General features: G+C 39.9%; 1 protein-coding gene across 4 annotated transcripts in view; it reads left to right on the top strand.

The window, feature by feature from the left end:
- ryr1b (ryanodine receptor 1b (skeletal)) overlaps positions 1–17,645 on the top strand; it is a 140,020-nt gene that overhangs the window by 52,839 nt on the left and 69,536 nt on the right. For all 4 annotated transcript variants that reach the window (XM_061781085.1, XM_061781084.1, XM_061781083.1 and 1 more), the window contains exons 38-59: positions 690–890; positions 2,227–2,338; positions 2,414–2,557; positions 3,605–3,878; positions 4,392–4,509; positions 4,666–4,798; positions 5,090–5,184; positions 7,547–7,682; positions 8,335–8,518; positions 8,763–8,874; positions 8,965–9,085; positions 9,506–9,675; positions 11,747–11,967; positions 12,043–12,133; positions 13,123–13,263; positions 14,427–14,590; positions 16,058–16,136; positions 16,214–16,303; positions 16,437–16,577; positions 16,662–16,739; positions 16,828–16,903; positions 16,980–17,103. In XM_061781085.1, coding sequence (XP_061637069.1) covers positions 690–890; positions 2,227–2,338; positions 2,414–2,557; positions 3,605–3,878; positions 4,392–4,509; positions 4,666–4,798; positions 5,090–5,184; positions 7,547–7,682; positions 8,335–8,518; positions 8,763–8,874; positions 8,965–9,085; positions 9,506–9,675; positions 11,747–11,967; positions 12,043–12,133; positions 13,123–13,263; positions 14,427–14,590; positions 16,058–16,136; positions 16,214–16,303; positions 16,437–16,577; positions 16,662–16,739; positions 16,828–16,903; positions 16,980–17,103 — 3,005 coding nt within the window. The remainder of the gene's footprint in view (positions 1–689; positions 891–2,226; positions 2,339–2,413; positions 2,558–3,604; positions 3,879–4,391; positions 4,510–4,665; positions 4,799–5,089; positions 5,185–7,546; positions 7,683–8,334; positions 8,519–8,762; positions 8,875–8,964; positions 9,086–9,505; positions 9,676–11,746; positions 11,968–12,042; positions 12,134–13,122; positions 13,264–14,426; positions 14,591–16,057; positions 16,137–16,213; positions 16,304–16,436; positions 16,578–16,661; positions 16,740–16,827; positions 16,904–16,979; positions 17,104–17,645) is intronic.

The following is a 17,645-nucleotide window of genomic DNA, read 5'->3' as shown; positions in this document are numbered from 1 at the left end:
GTTTTAAATCATTTGAGAAATACAGTAAGAGGAGGTTAATATGTATAATATCTCCTAATTTGGCAATTTTATTGTAAAACTGGTAAATTTGGGAATGAGAATAATAGGTCCGTACAGGATATTTCCTAAATGATCTGAACAATCTGAAGTTTGAATGGTTTATAAATGTGGAAGGTGGAGGTCAATATCTAAAACATTTCTTATTGTAGGAGTTTAATTGTCAAAATGTGGGAATTTTGGTAATGTGATAAATAGTTTAAAATGCTGTATGTCCTGAATGATTTAAACAGTTTGAATTTGGAATGATTTGAATCAGTTGAGAAATGTGGAAGAAGGAGGTCAATATGCAGTTGTGATTCAGTTTGTGATTTTTTTTTTGGAAAAAGTGTGGAATTTTGAAAAAGTGTAATGTTTCTCAAGATGCTCTTAGTGAGTTGAAAATGTTGAAGTTAGGATGGTTTTTGAGTAATGTGGAGGAAGGATGTAAATACTGTATGTAAAATACCTGCAATGTGTTAATTTTGTAATGTAAAATGTGTAATACTGAAAAGTATGGGAATTTTGGGAATGTAATGAGTGGAACAGTTTGATATTGGAACGGTTTGAATCAGTCACGAAATGTGGAATTGTGTGAATACACTCCTCAAAGTGTGCATTACGTAATGTGAAACTGTGGCTCTCCCTTTCAGATGTGCACACTTCTCCAGTACTTCTGCGACTGTGAGCTGCGGCACCGCGTGGAGGCCATCGTGGCCTACTCGGACAATTTTGTGCATGAAATTCAGAGCAACCAGCGTGTCCGTTACAACCAGCTGATGAGAGCCTTCACCATGTCGGCGGCCGAGACTGCGCGCAAGACTCGCGAGTTCCGCTCTCCTCCGCAGGACCAGGTACAGTATAAAATAGTAAAAAAAACAATTTTAGATTTTATTATTTACTATAAATATATTTTGAAATTGCCCTGCGACTGACTGGTGACCAGTTCAGGGTGTAGTCCGCCTTTCGCCCGAAGTCAGCTGGGATAGGCTCCGGCGCCCCGTGACCCTAACCAGGATAAGCAGTGTTGAAAATGGATGGATGGATGGATGGATGGATATTTTGAAATTTAATGGAATACATATAAACCTGTTAAATGTATACGTCAAATTGTAATGAAATTTTGTTTATTTTATCATTTACAATAAATACATTTATGCATTATTTAAGACAATACAAAAAAGTGTTTGTAAAATTAATAATTTTAATTGTTTTTATTATTTATAATAAATAAATTGACTAATCATTCAATTCAATACATAAAAAAAGGATTTAAATGTATAGTTACGTAAAATTCTTCATTCTACGTTTTATTATTTACATTAAATAAATTAGCCAAGTATTTCATAAAACACATAGTGTTAAATGTATATGTGAAATTGTTGATTTACAATTTCCTATTTTACTGCTCACAATAAATAAATGAAACGATTATTTAATAAAATAAATTTTGATAATGTATTTAATTAATTTATATTTAAATTATTTTACTTTTTACAAACGTGATTATTTAAAATAATTAAATGAACCAACTATTGAATTTTAAAAAATGTTAATGTTTATTTTACAAATATTTTATGATTTACAATAAATAAATAAATCAACTATTTCATAAAATAAATAAAATGTTAAATGTATATGTAAAATTGTTTAGTTGATTATTTTTTAAACATATGTTTTTAGAATATGTAAAATAGTTTAGTTGATTAATGTTTTTTAATATATTTATTTGAATAAATAAATTAACCCATATTTAATAATGCACTGAATTAAAGTATATTTAAAATTGTTTATTTGACTCTTTAAAAATGTGATTATTCAAAATAATTCAAGTAACCAACTATTTAATTAAAAAATGTCAAGTGTATATGTAGAATTGTTTATTTTACCAATATTTTATTATTTACAACAAATAAATTAATCAGCTATTTTGTTAAATAAATAAAAAATGTTAAATGTATATGTAAAATTGTTTGGTTGATTATTTTTTAATATATATTTTTAGAATATGTAATATAGTTTAGTTGATTCATGTTTAGTTAATTAATGTTTAGTTTATTCATGTTTTTAAAATCTTGTTTGTAATAAATAAATTAACTAATTATTTAGTAAAATAAATGAAAAAGTTTCAAAGGTATACAGTATGTAAAATTGTTTGTTTAAATATATATATTTTTTTATTACTTGAAGGTTCTTTTGCTGACCAATTTCAAACACAGTCCAGAGGATGAAGATTGTCCCGTGCCCGAGGATGTGCGAGACACTCTAGGAGAGTTTCACAATGACCTCCTTCTTCACTGCGGTACGGATTGAAAGAACTCATATTCTGCATTTACTCTACTTTTTGTTCTAAGTCACTCTTTAAACCACCCCGAAGGCATACATATCGAGGAGGAGACAGAGGAAGAGGAGGTGGACACCTCGCTGAGTGGAAGACTCCTCAGTCTGGTGGATAAAGTGAAAAGCTTGCGAAAGAAGGAAGATGAGGAGAAGCCTGAGGCAGAGGAGGAACCCAAACCCAGTAAAATGACACACACACACACACACACACTAATGTGACTTTTACGACCTGGTTTGATTCAGTTGAGAAACGTGGTAGGAGGAGGCAGATATGGTAAATGGTAAATGGAATGCACTTACAGTATATAGCCCTTTATCTACACTATCACATGGCCCAAAGGGCTTTACAAAGCTCACATCCACCCATTCACACACATTCATACACTAATGGGCGAGAGCTGCCATGCACTGCGCGGCCAGGCCCACTGGGAGCAGATTAGTATTCAGTGTCTTGCCCAAGGACCCTTCGACATGCAGACAGTCAGAGCCGGGATTTGAACCAGTGACCCTGCAGTCACTGGACAACCTGCTCTACCGACTGATCCACAGCCAGTATGTATGATATGTAAATATTAGTATTGCTTTATCAATTTCGTCATAGAAGATGCAGCATACTGAAAAATATGGAGGAGCCCACACGTGAAAAATACAAACCACGATGTAAACAATACTGACTTTTATGTCATGGTTTGAATGACGAAGAAAAGTATGGAAGGAGGAGATAATGTCACTGTCTGACAATATCTCTTAATTTTGGAATTTTATCATGAAAATGTGGGAATTTTGGGAATGTTGTAAATAGTTCCATATATCTCCTGACTGAGCTAAACATTTTGAAGTCGTAATTGTTTGAATTGGTCAATTAATGTGGAATGAGGAAGTCAGTATATAAAATAGTTTCATTTATTTGTGAATTTTGTCATGAAAATCAGAAATTCTGAAAATATGAGAATTTTGGTAATGCGTAACATAGTTCCCAAGGGCAGAACATATTTGATGGTTACAATCGGTCGGGAAATGTGGGAGGAGGAAGTAAATGTGTAAAATACTGTATCTCAGAATAGGGGAATTTTATTGTGAAACTAGGCATTTTAGGAATATGATCAATGTATGTTTTGAATGAGCTGAAGATTTTGTCCTTGGAATGGTCTGAATCGGTCGTGAAATGTGGAGGGAGGAGGTAAATATGTCTTAATTTGGAAATTTTGGAAAACATCTCATCAAACAGGCACCCTTCAGGAACTGATCTCACACACCATGATCCACTGGGCTCAGGAGTCGTTCATCCAGAACCCGGAGCTGGTGCGTCTGATGTTCAGCCTTCTCCACCGTCAGTACGATGGCCTTGGCGAGCTCATCCGGGCACTGCCTAAAGCCTACGCTATCAACGGCGTGTCCTACCAGGACACTATGGACCTGTTGGAGTGCTTGGGCCAGATCCGCTCGTTGCTCATCGTCCAGATGGGCCCGGAGGAGGAACGCCTCATGATCCAGAGCATCGGGTCAGAATGCTTGTCGAGAGCCAAATCCAAAGTCCTCTGTTTTACAAAACAAAAGTTGGTCACTACTGTTTCTGACCAAGAGTCGTATCAAGCCCATGGGTGTGGGAACAAATACAGTACATTCGAATTTATATTGTATTATGTACTGTTGGGGTTGAACTAACAAGTCAACTAGTTGTTGTCAACTTTACCAATCCGCAATGACAGCTATAGCTTAAAGTCGATCAAATGCCAATCACGTGCTTTGGCATTAACAACACGAACACCACACTGAAACCAACAGCTGGTGGGTTCACACAGCAAACTACCAGCGGTACCTCAAGCGAGTGGAAATATTTGAGTTTGGTGGCACAGTAATTTACAAAAGGTGCTAGTCTATCATCAGTCATAATAAATGCACTGAAGATGGTGAGGAGGCTGATCATGCTCAAGTGACCACAGGAAATTGAATGTATCATGCATTTGAATATGTCCTGATTTTGGCTTTTAATTTATTTTGATTTGTTTTTCCAGAAATATCATGAATAATAAGGTGTTCTACCAGCACCCCAATTTGATGAGAGCTCTCGGTATGCATGAGACTGTCATGGAAGTGATGGTCAATGTGTTGGGCGGGGGAGGAGACTCAAAGGTAACTATCCTTCCCCAAAAATATCCATCATGGCGTGTTTATGGGTTTATAGCAGGGGTTTGCAAATGATGGAGCTAAAGGCAACGTTTGATTTTTAAAACAGACTGATGAGCCGGGTCACTCACTATGGAACACCTTCCACATTTTATTCCACAGGAGATCCGCTTCCCCCAAATGGTGACCAACTGCTGCCGCTTCCTGTGCTACTTCTGCCGGATCAGCCGACAGAACCAACGCTCCATGTTCGACCATCTGAGCTACCTGCTGCAGAACAGCGGCATCGGACTGGGTCAGTGTGCAGTATTAATCACTTGACAAATAAAAAAATAGAAATTGAGACTATTAAAAAAAAAAGCTCTCAGTATGATGCAGTACACTAAAGCAAAGGACAACTGTAGCAACAAACATTGTTAATTCATTCATTCATCTTCTATTCCGCTTATCCTTTCTTGGGGTTCTTATTAAAAGGTGGATCAAGTGCACTATAATTATGCCAAGTATTAGATTAAATTGTGCATATGTACCTAATGTTGTTGTGTGATGAAGGAACTGGCTGTTGTGCTTCTCTTTTGACACGCAGGCATGCGGGGCTCCACTCCTCTGGATGTGGCAGCAGCTTCCTGCATTGACAACAACGAGCTGGCATTGGCATTGCAGGAGCAGGATTTAGAAATGGTTTGGCAACAGAAAAAAATTACAGTCAGACACTCGCTAACTGAAACCACTTATGTTCCAGAAAGCTGTTCGTATCTATCATTATTTTGACGTTTGATGCCAGTTGAAAATGTCACTACAGTCAGAACTGGTCAAAAACAGAACAGTGTGTAAGGGTTGAAACATTTTTGTAACTAACATGTAATTGTCCATCTGTCAGAAATATTTATAAGATGAATATTTGTAAATAGGGGAGTGTCTGTATACCAGAGGTGTGGACTCGAGTCACATGACTTGGACTCGAGTCATGAATTTGATGATTTCAGACTCGACAATATGTTACAAGACTTGCAACTCGACTTGGACTTGAACAGCAATGACTCGTGATTTCACTTTGACTTGAACCCATTGACTTGAAAAGACTTGCTACTGTTTCGGAAATTAAATCAGGAAACAATCTTGTCTTTTGTAGTTTTAATAATATCTTTGCAAAGAGAGAGACAGTCAAGAGAAGTTACAAGTTGCTTCGTATCTCTGCGAAACATATGCGAACGCACATGCCTAATTATACTGAAAAAAATGTGAAGGGAATGAGGGAAAAAAGAAAGACCTATTCACAAAGTTATCTCATCTTGTTCTTGAGAGAAAAGGGAGGTTGGTACAGTCGCCCAGACAGTATGACGACCGAGAGAGTATGACGGAAAAGACTAAGAAACAATTTAGCTATTAGACAATTTAGCCACTAGGCCACACAAGAACAAAGGACTATTGAAGTAATAAAATCATCACACACAAAACTATGGGATAAACTATGGGATAATATAATGAAATAGTAGATTGGCTATATTTGATCATTTTGCCTTAACACTACATACATAGAAGGAGAAACCAACATTTTGTAGCTTTTTCTTTCTGTAGCTATATGTGCAACTTACTGTTTTACTACAGGAAAATTCAATAAGTGACAAGCTAAAGATCTTAAAAATGGTTTCATAGGTTGGAGTGCCAACACCATTTCATGTAACAAGGATTTTAATTATTGCAAAAAACAAAAAAAAAACATCCATCCATCCGTCCATTTTCTTTACCACTTATCCTCACTCGGGTAAAAAAACAAAAAACAAATCCACATTGCATTGTGGAAATCACGTCACATATGCTTGTTCGTTAGCATTAGCAGCTTGATTTGTGAGCGATCACACAAAACGTTAAACGGCGGGCCAGCACTCTGTGCTTCCTGTACATTACAGTTTGGTTCAGTCCATGTAGTGTTCTAAAGAATCAGTCTTGTACTGTATTTCTTTATTTTTTCACTTTATTTATGAAATATCTCATTTTCTCTTGTGTATTCATAATTGCTCTTCAACCAAGCAAAAATATGTTTTTATCCTTATACTTGTTTATTCTGATAAAATTGTCAGTAGAATACTCAATTACTAATTGCAGCACTATCTATCCATTCATCCATTTTCTGTACCGCTTATCCTCACAAGGGTCGTGGGCGTGCTGGAGCCTATCCCAGCTACCTTTGGGTGAGAGGTGGGGCACACCCTGAACTGGTCGCCAGCCAATCACAGGGCACATAGAAACAAACGATCATTCACACTCACAGTCACACCTACGGGCAATTTAGAGTCTTCAATTAACCTACCACGCATGTTTTTGGGATGTGGGAGGAAACTGGAGTACCCGGAGAAAACCAGAGTACCTGAAGAAAACCCACACAGGCACGGGGAGAACATGCAAACTCATTTTTATCGAACCCAGATCCTCAGAACTGTGAGGCAGATGTGCTAACCAGTCGCCCAACAAATTGCAACACTACTGGATGCAAATTCTTATTTGTGACAGGTCTGTTTAATGTCACATCAGGTATAAAGTGAGAAAACGTAAGTCATCGCATAGCATTTTCATAGAATAACTGAAAACCTATGTACTATCAATCGGTTTTGAAGTGGCAATAAATTAAGCCCCTCCCCTTGAGATTGGCTTTGAAGATGCAAAAGTTTTGATCACTCCCCTAGTTTTCTTATAAAGGTTCAATGCACTTGTTTATCAAAATGTTTTTGGTAAATAAATATGGCTTTTAAATTATATTAAATATATACATGCAGTGTATAATACATACATAATAATTAAATATAAATATAATATTATTTATATTAAAATATTTTTTTATTTTGATGGTAAAATGACTCAAAAGGAGTCAAAACTCAAAGTGTAGGACTTGTGACTTGACTTGGGACTTGCCTGTCTTGACTTGGGGCTTGACTCGGGACTTGAGATTTACATGTGACTTGCATAGCAATGACTTGGTCCCACCTTTGGTGTATACAAAAAGATAAAGAGGCCATTTTTCTAATGATTGTATTATATGACATAGGTGGTGACATACCTGGCAGGCTGCGGCTTGCAGATGTGCCCCATGCTGCTGTCCAAGGGGTACCCCGACATTGGCTGGAACCCCTGTGGAGGGGAGCGGTATTTGGACTTCCTGCGCTTTGCAGTCTTTGTGAATGGTAACGGCGCCTCATACAGGGTTTCCCAAAAAGTGTACTCACTGTTTAACTGGCCATAAGTAATATACAGAATTTTGTTTTGATTTATTAACAAGTCCATCCAACTATCCATTTTCTATACTGTTTATCCTTATTAAGGTTGCAAGTAAGTAAAGGCTTTCGCAGCAAGAGGTGACTGGTCGCAAGCCAATCGCAGGACACATAAAGACAAAGGTCATGTAATGCTCCGTGATAGGGTGGGGAGCTAACACTCTGTTGTCGATGTAGCAATACGGGTATGGGCAAATGTGTTTAAGGTAGAACGTGGTTGGGAACATAAGCCTGAGGGGATTCCTGGAAAAATGATAAGGCAGGAAGGTCTGGGGCAGACAGGGTTGGCAACGAAAGATGAATCCATGGCAAAGTGATGGAGCGTCGTGCATGGGCGTGTAGTGATACAATCTGTTAATGAGCGCATGATCAGCAGAGCCTGAAATAGCTGCACGTGACTGACTGGGAGAGGTGGGCCCTAATTAAGGGTTATTTGCGCCTGAAACAAAACCCCTAAAATATGTGTAGTGGGCAGTCAAAGAGTGATTAGTTTTTTGGGGAACACCTTGTAGGTAAACACTAGTCTTGTAGTCCATGTTGCTTACTTCCTGTCCCTATATAGGGGAGAGCGTGGAGGAGAACGCCAACGTGGTGGTGCGCCTACTCATCCGCCGGCCCGAGTGCTTCGGCCCGGCGCTCCGAGGTGAGGGCGGCAATGGTCTGCTGGCCGCCATGGAGGAGGCTATCAAGATCTCGGAGGATCCATCAAGGGATGGACCCACTGTCAAAAAAGACAGACGCTTCATGTGGGTTTTCAATCTCAAACGCAGGGAATCACAAACTTTTTTGGTCCAGGGCCTCATCGCAGGGGACACATTTTTCCAGACATCCTCATAAACCCAATTAAACATAACTACCATGTCTACCCATTGGCTATTCATTGCATTATTTAGCTGAACCCCAAACTATTGGGAATCACTGCTCAAACTATTTTAGAAAAACTCCTCCACCCTCATTCATCACACTGGACTTCATTATCTTTCTTGTCAGGTTTGGTGGTGAGGAGCAGCAGGAGGAGAGCCGTGTGCATCTGGGAAATGCCATCATGTCCTTCTACTCGGCCCTTATTGACCTGCTTGGCCGCTGCGCCCCCGAGATGCACGTGAGTGGAGCCACTTTTGAAAATGCTGCTTTCTTGCGGCTCTCTAGATGTAGAAATTAAACCCTTAAAATTTCTTTAATTGTCCACTAGCTGATCCAAGCAGGAAAGGGTGAAGCTCTGAGGATCCGAGCCATCTTGAGGTCTCTGGTGCCCATCGAGGATTTGGTGGGAGTCATCAGCTTGCCTGTGCAGATTCCTTCGCACGGCAAAGGTGAAATACAAAGTCTAGACAAGACTTTGTACTCAATAAACAGTATAGGCCTGTCACTGTCAATAATATTATACTTCCTACTTTACACTTATTGTACAAATACTACTGTACCATAATCCAACTATATTTATCACATACAATATACCAACATGTAACATATTTATCTTGTGTACTGTAGTACGTATTGTATTCTATTTTCTATACTTTGGATTGGTTGATGATTTGTAAAAGCAACAGACCCACATGGGGACTAACCAATAGTATCGATTTGTAAAAAATATACATTTGTTTAAAAATCCAAATTGGCACATCGGAGGTTTCAGCCCGAAAGCGACAATATGTCAATATGCATAATATTATACTAGAAATGCAGATAAACATCTGAACATGTATGCTTGCTTTCTCTTGTCCACACTGCAGACGGTCAGGTTGTCGAGCCCAAGATGTCTGCCAGCTTTGTGCCCGACCACAAAGCATCCATGGTCCTCTTTCTTGACAGAGTGTATGGTATCGAGAACCAGGATTTCCTTCTCCATCTGCTGGAGGTCGGCTTCCTGCCTGACATGAGAGCTGCAGCTTCTCTGGATACTGTAAGTCCTTCAAATACTACCCTTAAACTAGATAGGGCTCTTGTTGGGGATGAGATTTGGAATTTTTCATCGACAAAAAACCCAGAGAACCAACCCAGAGAACCTCAACATCTTCATTTCCGCCACCTCCAGCTCTGCTTCCTGTTGTCTCTTCAGTGCCACTGCCTCTAATCCATATATCATTGCTGGCCTCACCACTGTCTTATAAACCTTTCCATTCATCCTAGCAGATACTCTCCTGTCACATAATACACCTGCCTCCACCCATTCCAACCTGCTAGGACCCGTTTCTTAACTTCCTTACCACACTTACCATTGCTCTGGACTTTTGACCCCAAGTATTTAAAGTCTTCCACCCTTGCTATATCTCTTCTCCCTGTACTCACACTCTTCCCCCTCCACCCCTCTCATTCATGCACATACAGTATATTCTGTCTTACTTTGGCTAATCTTCATTCCTCTCCTTTCCAGTGCATGCCTCCACCTTTCTAACTATTCCTCCACCTGCTTCCTGCTTTCACTGCAGATCACAGTGTCATTTGCAAACATCATGGTCCATGGGGATTCCAGTCTAACCTCATCTGTCAGCCTCTCCATCACCACTGCAAACAGGAAGGAGCTCAGGACTGATTGCTAATGCAGTCCCACCTTAAACTCCTCTGTCACAGCTACAGCACACCTCACCACTTTTCTGCTGCCCTCATACATGTCCTATACTATTCTAACGTGCTTTTCTGCCACTCCAGACTTCCCCGTACAGTACCACAGTTCCTCTCTAGGTACTCTGTCATAGGGTTTCTCTAAATCTATCAAGACACAATGTAGCTCCTTCTGACCTTCTCTGTACTTTTCCATCAATAACCTCTAGGCAAATAATGCATCTGTAGTACTTTTTCTAGGCTGTCTAGCTACACTCTCCCCTACCACTACCTTATGGTCAGTAACCTCCTTCAGATTACATCGTCTGCACAAGATGTAATCCACCTGCGTGCTTCTATCTCCGCTCTTGTAGGTCACCCTATGTTCCTACCTCTTCTGGAAAAAAGTGTTCACTACAGCCATTTCCATCCTTTTTGCAAAGTCTACCACCATCTGTCCCTCCAACCAAGTTCCTTTCCTTGATACCAAACTTACCCATCACTTCTTTATCACCCCTGTTTCCTTCACCAACATGTCCATTGCAATCTGCACCAATCACAACTCTCTAGCTGGGATGCTCAGAGCTACTTCGTCTAACTCCTTTCAGAAATTCTCTTTCACCTTTAGGTCACATCCTACCTGTGGGCATAGCCACTAATCACATTATACATAACACCCTCAATTTCAAGTTTCAGCCTGTCACTCGATATGATACTCTTTTCTTCTCCAACACATTCTCTTCCTTTCAAATAACCCCTACTCCATTTCTCTTCCCATCAATACATCAACCTTTCTCCTAATCATCATGTCAACCAACTCCCGAGCTTTTCCTCTCAGTCCCAACATTCCACCTGATGATGCCAAAGTATGCACAAAAACAACGAATAGATGAACTTTTCATCGAATAACACCGTAGGTTCCCCCCGAAAATCAGCTAATATGCGAATTTCCAAATTCCGAACTGTGGGGGTTCACTGTACAGCAAATTAACCCAAGTACAAATACTGAGTGGCAATTGGCTAATGTGCAAATTTCTTTTGTGGCTCAGCGAGATGTATTATTTGATGTTGGATTGTTCAACCTCAGTAATTACTTGACTCGACTTGCTTGAAATTGATTCAGGACTGGACTTACTTTATTTTTGCCACAATAACTTTGGACTTGCCTGAAACCTAAATTTTAAGACTTGAGACTTGAATATGTAACTTACTCCCACTTCTGCTAGGTGGCATTCAGCACCACCAGTCTGTGTTGTAGATAGAAACGTGATTAAGACAAAACTTCTAAATCGTCCCATGGAAAAATCGCAATATTTTCCCATTATGTTCTCTCTAGCAGTGCTTTTAGGCAGCGAAATAGATGGGTCAAATTCAATTGTGGTGACCACACAACAGCGTTCGTAACACAGTTTTTCTGACCTCTCTGCTTCTAGGTGGCGTTCAGCACCACTGAAATGGCCTTGGCACTGAACCGCTACCTCTGCTCGGCCGTCCTGCCTCTGCTCACTAAGTGCGCTCCCTTGTTCGCTGGCACTGACCACCGCGCCATCATGATCGACTCCATGCTGCACACTATCTACCGGCTGTCCCGCGGTCGAGCCCTCACGAAGGCCCAGAGGGACGTCATTGAGGAGTGCCTCATGTCACTCTGCAAGTCAGTTGGGGAAAATGGCAAATAGCCCATGTGAAAAGACACGACTCCTCCTTATTCCCAACGTACTGTTGGTAGGTACCTCCGGCCATCCATGCTTCAGCATCTGCTCAGGAGACTGGTGTTTGATGTGCCCATCCTCAACGAATATGCAAAGATGCCACTCAAGGTTTGCCTCACTTTTTTTTTTTTTTTAAATCAACTCCATCATTTTACATTTTGTTGTACACAAACATAATGAAGAACTCTTAAAGATAATTGAGTGGAAGAATATGGTTTGCTGTCGTAAACAAACAATTTTCCAATTTCACTTAACTGGTCAGAAGATTGATTTATTTACCATTTATTTATTTATTTTCTTCACCTATCTATGCCGGAGATGTACAGTGACAAGCAGAACAATTACATGCTCTTCCACTAAACAGCAGAAGATACAATTAGCCTGTGTATCGAGATAGTCATGCTAATAGGTTTATGTTCAACAAAGCAGACCAAACTTTTACACTGAGAAGGTAAATTTTAGAGTAAATTGAGACTAAATCATCATAATTTCAGTATACAGGGATATACGTTTTTGTAAAAATTTTTTTGGGGTTGTGTAAATCCGTGAGTAATTGACGCCCACCCAAAAAGTTTTGTAATCACCGAGAGATCCCATAAGATGGTGGCAAAACACTTTTTTCTATTACAAAGAGAAAGGCTATTGCTAATTATACAAAACTAATAACTAAATATTACCATGGCTATGGCCTGATATAATGAAGCCCTTCTCCTCACTTCAACCTAATTCCTTGGCCACAAGATGGCATCAAAGCAATATTTTTATATTAGACGTGGCTTTGGCCTGAACCTTAACTGCTTTTAATCATGTAAAGCACATTGGGTTACCTTGTGTATGAAATGTGCTATAAAATGTTTTTTGCTTTGCCTTGCCTTGAATGCAAAAACAGCGAATAGCTGAGTTTTTCAGCAAATAGGTGAGGATTTTTTTCTAATAATGGAAGATAGGTTCCCCTCAATATATCTGCGAATAGGCACATTTACAAATGCCGACTGGTGAATATGTGGGGGTTCACTGTACACACACATATATAAGAGAAAAAAAAAATATATATACATGCACAGTTGCCTCAACTAACATTGATGGTTTTCCTGCAGCTTCTGACCAATCACTATGAGCGCTGCTGGAAGTACTATTGCTTGCCTAATGGCTGGGCCAACTATGGGGTGACCTCAGAGGAGGAGCTGCATCTTTCTCGCAAACTGTTCTGGGGAATTTTTGAGTCTTTGGCCCACAAGGTGAGAGCTGATCCTCTTTGCTCCTCGTCTCCATTGCATACTCACCTTCACTCAGAGGTGGCAAAAAGTACACTGTACTTACTGTATGTAAGCAGAAGTACAGGTACTACTTGTGTAAAAAAGACTACTAAAAGTACAAATACTGATTCAACTCCTGTAGGTAAGTAAAAGTAAGTAAAAAAAAAAAACACAGTACACTCTGAAATGTACTTAAGTAGAAAAGTAAAAATGAATTTTTACCGTGGATGATTTGCTGCACCTGTTTTGATAACTTGGCACATTGAAAATAATAACAACTGTGCATGCAAATAGTTTCCATCTTGTAATAACATACGTAGTGCTCACACTGAAAAGAGGGGGGGGGAAAAAAATCACCCAACATGTCACTGTTGTTCAAGAGCTAGTTAGCGTTGGCTTGACTTTCATGCTATCAAAAAAACATAGCTTTGGTTCATATTCCATGCTGCTGCTTTGACTGTTTTTCTGCCTTATAAGACGTCTCTTTATTTAGGGGTTTTTATTGTCATCTGCGGAGGTTGAAAAAAGTAACAAGCCTGTTTTGACAAAGTAAGGAATAAAACGTACAGATATCTGTTTTCACGTACAGATATCTGTTTTCAAGTAAAAAGAATTGTCACAAAAATAAATACTCAAGGAAAGTAGAGTAACTGGAAAAATCTACTTCAAGCTATAATCAGCGATTTCTGGCACCTCCTAACGCTGGAATTCAGCATGACAACAAAGCCTTCATTGCATCGATATGATGTGGGCTAAATGCTTGTCCGGTCTCCTCCTCCCAACCCCGCACGCTTTCTCCTTTCTTTATGGCTCAGTTTACCTGCGCGCCATTCGTATATGGGCCTGCCCGTTCGTAGGTAAAATGCATCATTTCTGCAACGTCATTTTAGAGCGCCCAAGTGATCCAGCGCAGGAATGTAAAGGATAGTTACTAAATATAAAAAAATAAATTTTGAAAAATATAGCAAGATGTGTCAGAAGCTGATAGGCTTAATCAGTATTCTGTCATTTACTTTTTTTTAAAATTTTTTTAACAAAAAATAGTTATGAATTATAGCTTTCAGTAACAAAGCATTTGTACTTAAGTTACTACCCACCACTGCCTTTAGTAACTCCACTCCTCTGTATCCATCCCCACACTCTAGAAATTTGATGCAGAGCTCTTCAAGATCGCCATGCCTTGCCTGTGTGCGATAGCAGGGGCTATCCCGCCCGACTACGTGGATGCCAGCTACTCTTCTCACACCGAGAAGAAAGCGTCTGTGGATGCCGAGGGCAACTTTGATCCTAAACCAGTGGAGACTACCAAGTGAGCGTTGAGAAATACCTGCTGAAAACATCCATCCATCTGTTTTCTATAGCGCTTGTCCAGTAAGGTTGAAGGTGAGCTGGACACAATCCCAGCTAGCTTTAGGGCCAGGGGTACACCCTGGACTGGTCGCCAATCAATCGGAGGCTGCATATAGACAAACAAGGATTCACACCCAAGGACAATTTAGGGTCTTCAATGAACCTCACCTACATGGAATGTAGGAGGAAGTAGGAGTAACTGGAGAAAACCCACGCAAGCATAGGGAGAACATGAAAATGCCACACAGGTGGACCTGAGTTGAGATCCAAACCCAGGACCTTTTGAATGTGAGCAGGGCAGAAGTTTCCAACCACTACTCCACCATACAATGCCTACACAATAATTGGGAGGGACTGAGCCCTGCAGCGAATAGCAAAAGAAATGCTAGTAGAATAATCCCTCATTTATCGCCGGGTTTCGGTTCCAGACCACCCCTGCAATAGTTGAAAGCTGTGAAGTGGCGACCACATAGTTTTAAAAATTATTTTATTAATCTAACCCCACACTCCAATTAACCTCTACCATACTCTTATAAACACTTTCAATACTCCTAAACACCTTTTAAACTTTTAATATTGTAATGCACAGTAGAACTGCACAGTGTATACATTTTAGTCCTTGTAATGTGTTTTAATTATTATTATAATTTTTACAGTTTTAACTGTTTAGACAAAGAAGCTTTTATTTTACCAGGAAATAAATTACAGCATACACTCAAAATCCCGTTATATGGCGAATTATGTGGGATATGAATATGGAAAAAAAGACAACTGCAATGCACTGAATCCACAAAAGGTGAAACGCAATATAGTGAGGGAACAGTGTAATTGACGTCCCCCCCAAATGTTTAGAATTGCCTGTATTTATAGTTTAAACTGTAAAAATACCACAGACTATGATCCCAAAACAGTTTAATATCATTTTAAACTTGCCTTACAATATTGTCATAAACAATAAATGGTTTACAGATTATTTGATTGAAAAAAAATGCACCAGAAGTGTGCAAAGAAATGTCATGCGGCAAAGACTCTCCATAACTTCCACTAACAACCCCGGCTAAACTATGGTCCTCCTTGACATACAAAGCTTGTCTCTTAGTTGAGATGTATCGCTTCAATATACTTCCTTGAAACCAATTCCTATTGAGACAGGGCTTTGGTAGACATCTTGTGGCATCTTAAGCCATTTTAGAAAGAATGCAAAAAAACGAAAATTGGATAGTTTTTCAGCAAATAGCTGGGTATAGGTTCCGAAAACCCCCCCAAAAAATAGTGAACAGCCAATATGCGTGTGATTACGTTACTGCATACAGAGAAAGAAAGAAAAAAAAATTCCAATGTTCAGTCTTTATGAATATTTTGCTTTTAATGATAATTTGTCAAGGTAACTATGTAATAATAATAACCTGAGTCCATTTCCCTGCAGCACCATAATCCCTGAGAGGTTGGACATCTTTATAAACAAGTATGCAGAGCATACTCATGACAAATGGGCATTTGAAAAGGTCAGTGCTGAAAACATTAAATTATCAATTGTTTTTTCCAAGTTAATGGTTTTTGCTCCTCTGGATTTTTTTTACAGATTCAGAACAACTGGACCTACGGAGAGGTGTTAGACGAAAACGCGACGACTCACCCAATGCTGAGGCCATACAAAACGTTCTCTGAAAAGGTAATAATTTGGATTCTGTCAATTAGCCCAAATGTAGATGTAGATCATAGGTTGAGCCCAAACTCTTGCCCACTCCTGCTTCAAGTATTGACTGGCTCCCTGGTTCTGGTTCCTTCTTTCTCGTACTTCTCAGGACAAGGAGATCTATCGTTGGCCAATAAAAGAGTCCATCAAAGCCATGCTGGCGTGGGAGTGGACCTTGGAGAAAGCTCGAGATGGCGAGGGAGAGGTCGAGAAGAAGGCCGCCACTCGGAAAATCTCCCAAACTGCTCATGTACTCACAGGCTGTGTTCACGCTTGTAGTTCAGTGCTCTGGTACATACCAAAGGAAAGAAAATAAAAACTTCTCTGTCTCCAGGCCACGTATGATCCCAGCCATGGTTACAGCCCTCAACCAATAGACATCACGGGAATGGCTCTGTCCAGAGAGCTGCAGGTTTGTATCAGATATGCCTCTTCTTCTTTTTGTTTTTTCACTTTACTTTGAGCTTCACCAGATAAAGGCTACTTTGTTCTCTCTACAGTCTATGGCTGAGCAGCTGGCTGAGAACTACCACAACACGTGGGGCCGGAAGAAGAAGTTGGAGCTTCAGTCCAAAGGTCAGAGGCTTTTTTTTCTCCGTCACACGCTGCACAAATGCCAAGTTGCTCAGCAGAAGCAAATGTCTCCTTTCAGGTGGCGGTACGCATCCTTTGCTTGTGCCTTACGACACCCTGACTGCCAAGGAGAAGGCCAGAGACAGAGAAAAAGCCCAGGATCTGCTCAAGTTCCTCCAGCTCAATGGATATGCCGTGACCAGGTCGGCTGTTTCCGTCCAAATTGAACGTTCCCTTGATTTTGTCAGAGGTAGCAAAAGTACTCACACTGACAGAATAGAAGTACAGATACTTGTGTAAAAAAGACTGTTTAAAGTGGAAGTACTGATTCAACTACGTAAGTAATGAAATAGAAAACTCTTCTGGCGAATCTTTGAGTCTTTGGCCCACAAGGTGAGAGCAGAACTTCTTAGCTCCTCGTCTCCATAGCATACTCACCTTTAGTCAGACGTAGCAAAGGTACACACACTCTGTACTTAAGTAGAAGTACAGATATTTGTGTAAAATAAAGAGTAAGTAAAAGTACTGATTCAGCACTTGTACTGAAGTCCTGCTGCACACCATGTGAAAGCTGAAAGTCGGTAACCCACACCCACACATCAGGCTTGCACACATATACCAACTTGCTGCAACAGAAGAAACGCTACCCCACATACACTGGACTCAATTCTTTTTTTATTGAACCACAAACAACATGGCACAATTGGGAGAAGCGGAGTGCCCTGACTGCTGTAGGGGGGGGGAT

The sequence above is a fragment of the Phyllopteryx taeniolatus genome, chromosome 8 (assembly GCF_024500385.1).
Source record: "Phyllopteryx taeniolatus isolate TA_2022b chromosome 8, UOR_Ptae_1.2, whole genome shotgun sequence".
Taxonomy (NCBI): Eukaryota; Metazoa; Chordata; class Actinopteri; order Syngnathiformes; family Syngnathidae; genus Phyllopteryx; species Phyllopteryx taeniolatus.
The sequence above is the reverse complement of the archived record's forward strand: the minus strand, read 5'-3'. Positions and strand labels throughout refer to the sequence as shown.